Source organism: Anomalospiza imberbis, chromosome 8 (genome assembly GCF_031753505.1).
Source record: "Anomalospiza imberbis isolate Cuckoo-Finch-1a 21T00152 chromosome 8, ASM3175350v1, whole genome shotgun sequence".
In the NCBI taxonomy this organism is placed as follows: domain Eukaryota; kingdom Metazoa; phylum Chordata; class Aves; order Passeriformes; family Viduidae; genus Anomalospiza; species Anomalospiza imberbis.
Genome location: NC_089688.1, coordinates 21,785,345 through 21,792,597, shown reverse-complemented (window position 1 = coordinate 21,792,597; position 7,253 = coordinate 21,785,345). Strand labels below are relative to the sequence as shown.

The 7,253-nt window shown below is 61.1% G+C and overlaps 1 protein-coding gene across 4 annotated transcripts in view; it reads right to left on the bottom strand.

Annotated features, from left to right (window-relative positions):
- Window positions 1–335: 335 nt before the first annotated feature.
- SLIT1 (slit guidance ligand 1) overlaps window positions 336–7,253 on the bottom strand; it is a 59,956-nt gene continuing 53,038 nt past the window's right edge. For 3 of the 4 annotated variants that reach the window (XM_068197839.1, XM_068197840.1, XM_068197841.1), the window contains 12 exons: window positions 5,931–6,094; window positions 5,478–5,602; window positions 5,169–5,266; window positions 4,417–4,556; window positions 3,958–4,051; window positions 3,647–3,784; window positions 3,025–3,262; window positions 2,807–2,937; window positions 2,561–2,715; window positions 2,201–2,489; window positions 1,652–1,863; window positions 336–1,566 (listed from right to left, as the gene is read on the bottom strand). In XM_068197839.1, the coding sequence (XP_068053940.1) occupies window positions 1,322–1,566; window positions 1,652–1,863; window positions 2,201–2,489; window positions 2,561–2,715; window positions 2,807–2,937; window positions 3,025–3,262; window positions 3,647–3,784; window positions 3,958–4,051; window positions 4,417–4,556; window positions 5,169–5,266; window positions 5,478–5,602; window positions 5,931–6,094 (2,029 nt within the window). In that variant the 3' untranslated portion in view covers window positions 336–1,321. The remainder of the gene's footprint in view (window positions 1,567–1,651; window positions 1,864–2,200; window positions 2,490–2,560; window positions 2,716–2,806; window positions 2,938–3,024; window positions 3,263–3,646; window positions 3,785–3,957; window positions 4,052–4,416; window positions 4,557–5,168; window positions 5,267–5,477; window positions 5,603–5,930; window positions 6,095–7,253) is intronic. The other variant, XM_068197842.1, reaches the window with a different exon arrangement.

Below are 7,253 nucleotides of genomic sequence, written 5' to 3'. Positions count from 1 at the left end.
GGGTGCATGCAGTACCCCGGCAGGAGGTCCCTGTGTGCCCCCACTTCCACACCAGCCCGGCACATGCCCTGGCACTGTGGGCTTTGGAGAGATGCTGGGTATGGGCACTTGAGTCCAAGAGCTGATGGGTCCTGCCCTGGCAGTGGTGTTGGCTCCAGGCTTGCAGGTTTGGACATCTTCAGCCTCTTGAACTTGGCATGCACAAGACTGAGGCCCCAGTGATGGGCATGGCAAACCCGCATCCCAGCTGTCCCAGCAGCCTCTTGCTCCTCCTGGCTGGGTCAGCGGGACACGGGGGCACTGTCGCCCAGCTGCACGCCTGCTCCTCTAGGACTGAGCCTGCAATAATGGGACTCCTGGGCTGCCCTCACACAGCTCCCACCTCTGAGCAAAGCCACCTGGCTGAGCCAGGGGTATTTGGGCCCCTCTCCACATGAATGGCCCAGTGCCCCATGGCACAGGGCAGGTTGGCACTGGAACCCTCAGGGACATCTGTGCACTGCTGCCTGTCCCCCATTCAGTGTGCCTGGCACTGCCCTGGTCCTGTTCCACCAGTGTGGCCCTGATGTGACCACAATGGGCTGGACCCGAGCGTGCCCATGCACTGCAGAGCCCAGCCAGCATGCACAGACTGGGGGTGTCACCAGAGGGTCAGGCTGGGGCCACAGAGCTGGGGACATTATCTGGGGTACTTAGGGCTACAGCACCCTGCAGGGAGAGAGACCAGGGCTGCTGGAGGAGAGAACAGGAAACCAGGTCTGGGCTCAGCAGGACTGCAGGACACTGGCTACACCACGCAGCCCACGGTAAGCCATGGCCTGCCATAGATCACACGGCTCTGCCATGGCAGGCCTCCCTCCTCCCATCGCACATGTTGGAAAAGCCCTCAGATCGCTGGGCTGATGCAAGGGACAGGGCTGCCAGGGAGGGGACTCACCCGGGATGCAAGCACTGCCCTCCATGGCTGTGGGGCTTCACTGGCAGGGAGGCAGAGTGCCACAGGGAGAGGACGGGGCAGCTGGGCAGGGTGCCCACTCCATATCCATGTATCTGTGTAGCTGCAGTTCTTAAAAAAATTCTCTATCTACACATTTGCTTTGTTTGTGGGGTTTTTTTCTTGCTTTTTTTTTTTTCTTTCTATTTTTTTCTGTTTCCTTCCCAATCTTCTAGATGCACCAGCTCTACCCTCTGCCAGGCTCCTCAGATGCAGCTGCAGTTCGGAACACCCAGAGAGCAGCACCATGCCCGCAGTGTAGAGTGAGGTCCTTGGATCGGGGGGCTCTCCTCGCCAGCCCCCCGGCTCTGCAGGGCCGGTGGCTGCTCACAGGCACTGGCTGCAGCCACACTTGCTGGGCTTCTCCACCTCCTCCACAAAGGTCGCACCGTTGCTGCACTCAAAGGCATATTTCCTGCGCCGCAGCCGCAGCCCAGTGCAGCAACTGGCGTCAGGGCCACCGCAGGTCCCCCGGCATTCCACCCAGGCCACCGGCCGCGTCGTCTGGCAGATGGCATAGCCCCGCTGCACCTGGTGGTAGTCCCGCACTGGCTCCCCACGGCACTCTGGCTCTGTGGGACAGTGGGACAGCAATGGTCAGCCTGGTGTGGTGGCATGGGGCTGCCTTTCCTGGACACCCCCCTCCTCAGCACCTACCTTGGTCACAGAGGGCTCCGGTGTAGCCGTCGTGGCACTCGCAGGTGGGCTGGCCACCTGGGGTGAGGTGGCAGTGGCCATGGACACAGGGCTGGTGGTGGCAGGGGTCGGGTGGTTCAGCAGGCTGGTTGCAGAGCGCGCCCTGGTAGCCCTCTTGGCACTGGCAGCTGTAGGAGAGGGCATCAAGGGGCAGGCACAGCCCATGCACACACCTGTGGGCATACGGTGCTGTCAGGACTGCTGGCGTGGCACCAGCATGCACAGCCCACCAGCACTGAGCATGGCGTAGCTCAGCACCAGCACTGTACTGCGCCTGGTACAGCACCACCTGGTACAGTGCAGCCATCACGGCACAGCACAGGTGTGGCTCTGGCATGGCACAGAACAGCCTGGCACAACTCAGTGCTAGTAGCATGCAGGGCAGCGTTATGACACGGCACCACAGTGATGGCACGGGACTGACACGACAGCACCAGGAACCAGCCACAGGGCAGGGCGGGCAGCTAGGGCAGGGGCGGGTAGGGCACACAGTGGGGTAAAGGCACTCACTTGTGCCCCTGGCAGGGACCACCGCGGGGCTGGTCGCAGTGGGGCCCGTCCCAGCCAGGCTCGCAGTGGCAGACGGGGCCCTGGGCGCCCGAGGGCTGGCAGATGCCGTGCAGGCAGTACAGCTTGCGGCAGGGCTCGCAGCCTGGCACCACCCCCGGCGTCATCCGCGTCTTGGTGAAGTCCTGCAGCTCGTTGTTGATGTAGAGGTTGCGGATGCATCCGTGGAAGCTGGTGCCATTGAGGAGCTGCCAGAGGCGGAAGGCAGCCGAGTTGACATCCACAGGCATTCCTGGGGAGAGCAGGACCATCAGTGCACCCGGATGTCCCCCCATGCCCTCCATCACCCGGTCCCTGTCCTACCTCCTACGTAGAGGGGAGCCTCACTATTCAGCGTGTAGTGCTTGCCCGAGTTGTCCATGGTCATGGGGCTGCCACCATCGATGGACAGGTTCACCATCTGGTCGAAGGTCACCAGCTCCACGGTGTGGAACTGCCCGTCATTGATGGTCTCAGCACTGGCAGGGATGGCTGGGTCACCGAGGATGCCCCCAGGCCAAAGCAATGGGGGTGGAGGTCCCCAGTGAGTGGAGAAGGGGTGCCAGGTACCTGTAGATGGCCGAGCTGGGGTGGGTGCCAGGGTCATAGCTGACCCTCACATGGCCCTGGTACAGCTCCACAGCCATGTGGTCGCTGTCACCATTGTACAGCAGGATGCCATTGCCTTCAGCCGTGGAGACCTGCCAGAGAGAGAGGTGGGAGCCCACATCTCTGGGACAGACCCCCAGTGCCATCCCTCAATGCCCCCACGCCCCCCTAGCCCTCACCTGAAGGGTGATATTGGCCCGGGGCCAGTCTTGCAGGTCAGTGAACTGCAGGTACGTGTCACGGTCCACAAAGTTGACGCTCAGCAGCTTCTCACATTTGGGGCCACCAAAGCCAGGCAAGCACTGGCACAGGGCGCGGGCACCCCGCTCCACACACGGGGCCCCGTTCTGGCATTCAGCTCGCTCACAGAGGCCAGGCTGGCCAGCGGTGTGCGGTGGCATCTCGCAGAGCTGGCCACTGTGGGGCCAAGGGTGCTGCTGGGCTGGGGGCTGGGAAAGAGCCCTACACCCTGCCCAATGCCCCATAGGGCTCTGACAGCACACCCCTGATTCGGGGTCCCTGGGGAGGCTCTCCCAGACACTGGCATCAGAGGGATGCCTGGATGCCGAGCTGTGCCCTGGGGTCCCTCCCCAATGATGCTGGCTCCCCCCAGCCTCCAGCCCAGAGACACACACTCCCAGCCTCTTTTTTTCCTCTCACACTGAGGATGGATGGATGGATGGATGGATGGATGGATGGATGGACGGACAGATGGACTTGGCGGTCAGGTCTTGTCCCTTCTGCACAGTGACACATAACCATCCCCACTACCCCAGGTGTCCCATGTCTTCCTGGTGGTACCTGTAGCCCTCGGTGCAGAGGCAGGAGTAGCCATTCACCTCATCCAGGCAGCGGGCGTTGTTCTGGCACCGGTGGTCCTGGCAGTCGTCGAAGTCCTCGCTGCAGTTGCTCCCCACATAGCCGGGTGCACACTCACACCTGGGGCAGGTGGGAGGCTCGAGGCTGCCCCTTCCTTCCCCCTTGCACCAGTGGGTGCCTGCTCCTCCCCTTGTAACCCCTCCTCTCCATGCCCCCTCACTGCAGTCCCCAAAAAGCAAATCTACCCTCCCCCAGACAGCCAGAAAAAATGGTTTAGAGAGGAAGGGGCTCACCTGGGCCCCTGGCTGGTGGAGATGCAGGTGGAGTCATGCTGGCAGGGGTTGAGCTCATCTGAGCAAAAATTGGGCGGCTGCTCACAGAACTCCCCTGCAAGGCAGAAGAGGGGGTGCCCAGCAGCTCCAGGACCAGAGGAGCAGCCCCAGTTCCCACTGGGGGACTCAGCTCAAGACAGGGAGCTGCCAAGCCCACAGCTTTCACCCCACGGGCACAGGGTTTTCCTCTCCTGGAGGCAGCTCCTGCCTGAGCCAGGCACTGAGGGCATCCGAGGGTGTGGGGGTTCAGCTGTGTGTACCCAAACTCAAGACAGCTGAGCCCAGCCAGAGCCCATGGCAATGGGCATTGAGACAGCAGGCAGAGGAGCTATTTAGCCCTCATAGGTGGGCAGAAGCACTGGGCACATTCCCATGCCAGGTCTGTGCCATTTGGGGATGGCTAGCCCCCATTCCAGGTACCTGTGTAGTAGGCAGGACAAAGGCAGGTGTAGTTGGTGGCACTGGGCACACAGGAGCCCCCATTCTCGCAGCTGTGCTCCTTGCAGGGGTTGCTGGTGGTGTGGCAGCTCTGGCCCTCGAAGCCCACTGGGCACAGGCACCTGCCATGGGGCCGGGGCAGTGTCAAGGAGGGAAATGAAACAGAACATTTTGGGGTGGCTCCCCCAGAATGACCAGACAGGACCTTGGCAAAGAGCTGGGTTTGGTGTCCTCCTGTCAAACACTGGGCACAGGGGTGGGTGGCAGCACAGCCTGCCCGAGGATGCTGTGTTACCACAACAACAGGCTGAGAGGCCTCTCAGCACAGGGAGGGGCTGCACAGCCTAGCTTCTCACCCCCAGCCTGCCAAGTATTTTCAGCTCCTAATTGCAGCCTGATTCCCAGAATGGCCCAAAGCATTCAGAGCCGAGGGTAAGGCAGCCACAGTGACTCCAGGACCACAATCAATCCCAGCAACCAATCCCAGTCCCAAACCCCTCTACCTCCCTCTGCCGTCTGTGGTGACAGTACCCTCCTCTCCCCCACTGACCTCTGCCTAGGAGCCTTTTGGGCTGGGAGGCATGGGAAAGTGGAGTCAGACAACACAAGCAGGAGCTCCCATGCAAATGCAATATCCCAACTATATGCCCAAGGGAGTATGCAGAAGGCGAAGGAAGTATCAGAACTTCTCTCCGTGGGAGGCCAGGGTCCCATGCTCCTGCCCAAACACCCACCTGAACCCAGCTCCTTCCCCCTCCTGAGGCTGGCAGGTTCCCCCGTTGGCACAGGGGTGGGAGGAGCAGCCACCAAGTGCCACCTCGCAGTCCCGGCCCTGGGGAAGGATGGAAAGGTGGGAGCGAGGAAGGTGCCACAGCACCTGCCCAGCTCTCCCCATCCCACTCAGCAGGATGCTGTGGCACACAGGGAGGGTAGGTGGTCCCACAGGCAGCAAGCCCCAGGGGTAAGGCAGAGACCCTGCTCTGCTCCCTTGCCCTCTGCAGGGACATGTCCCCATGCACTGGGGACACCCGGGACCAGGGTACCTTGTAGCCACTGGGACAGGTGCAGCGGTAGGAGCCAAGGGGGTCATTGTGGCAGGTGCCCTGGTTCTGACAGGGGCTGGAGAGGCAGGGGTTGCACTTGGCCTGGACGCTCAGGGCAGGTGGGCCTGTAGGATGGGAGGCACAGAGATGACCATCAGGGCGAGGAGTGATCAGGATGTGTCTCTTTGTGGGCACCGATGTGGGGGCAGAGCCTCTGGTGTTGCTGGGAGCAGAGCCTGTCCAAGGGGCTTTGCACCAGGCAATGGGACAGCCACAAGTTTCCTCAGTCTCCAGGAAGTGCCACCAGTCAGGTAAGGGGATGGAAACAACCTGGTCCCCCTCCTCCACAAGGCAGCTCAACAGACGAAATCCTGGAGCCACCCAGACTCACAAAGCATCGCTCTGCTGGGTGCCCATGGGAGGGTATGGGCAGACAGCATGGGCACCTCTCACCTTGGCACTCAAATTTCTTGGCAGGGGTGGTGAGCAGCAGCTTTCCCTCCATGTCGGGGGGCCCGGCGCAGCGGGCAATGCCTGGCTCCTTGTACCCCGTCTTGACCCAGCTGGAGAGCCAGCGCAGGTTGCAGCTGCAGTACAAGGGGTTGGCCCCGATGGCTCTGCACGAGGAGAGGGGCAAAATTGTACCTGCTGCCACACAGAGGGAACTGGCCACAACTCTGTCACTTGACCAGGATGCCACATGATTGGCAAACCAGTGCTTCTCCATTTCTGGACCCACCAGAAGTGCTGCCCACAATGGGAGGACTGGGACACACAACAGCCCCACAATGCTGTCCATTTAGACCACCCTGCTGCCAGAACCACAGCCCATGCAGTGCTCCTTGCTTTGCCCTGGGGCTCTCCTCCATTGCCCACACAGAAATTCTTGGCAGTCCCTCTCCAGTACGAAGGCAAAGCTGCCTGGGGCCAGCAGAGTACCTTGGGCAAAGTACCTTGAGGCCATGCAGAAACAACAGAACCTGCATGGGAGCTGCAGGGCCAGCCCAGGCTCTGCTGCACAAGCCTGCAGGACAGAGACACAGGAGTGGGCTGGTGGGAATGAGCAGTGGGTCATGGCCAGAGCTTGTGCAGACAGCACTGGGGGAAAGCAAGGAATTGCTCTGGGAAAGGAGAAGGAGGATGGAGGGTTGCTCTGCTCCACAGCAGAGAAGGGTACAGGAAGCAGTGGATGATGTGGCAAGTGGAGGGCCTGGATGTCTTTTTGAATCCTCTTTGACTGCAAAGGTCAGCAGTGATGGAGGGCTGGTGACCAACACATGTGACAAAAGAAGGAGATGGCAGCCCAGAGGTGAGGCAGTAGGGACAGCAGATCTGCTGGGGCTGACTAACCTGGTCCTACAGCACCCCCAGCACCGGCTGTGCCACAGCTCAGCCTGTGGGAACTGAAGTGCCAGCTATCTGCAGTGAAGGCAGCACAGCCAAGGGAAATTGGAGCAGAGCAAGCAGTGTTGCTCCCCAAAAAACAAGGAGGCTACAACTGGGTGTCGAGCTGCTCTTTGCAGACTGAAGGAACAGCCTGAGATGCCCGGGATGCCAGGAGCAGGCAGCTGGGAACAGCTTAGTTAGGAGGCAGGGAGGGGACCAAAAAGACACTGTGAGCATAGTTAAACCCTGGCCCTGGGTGGTGGGTATAGGGCAGTGCTCCTGGGGTGCAGGCTCACTCAAAGAGGGGCTGAAACACCACCACTGGCAGGAGGATACTTGATGACAGACTGGGGGGCTGTTGTGGGGTGGTGCACTGGCAGAAGGCTAACA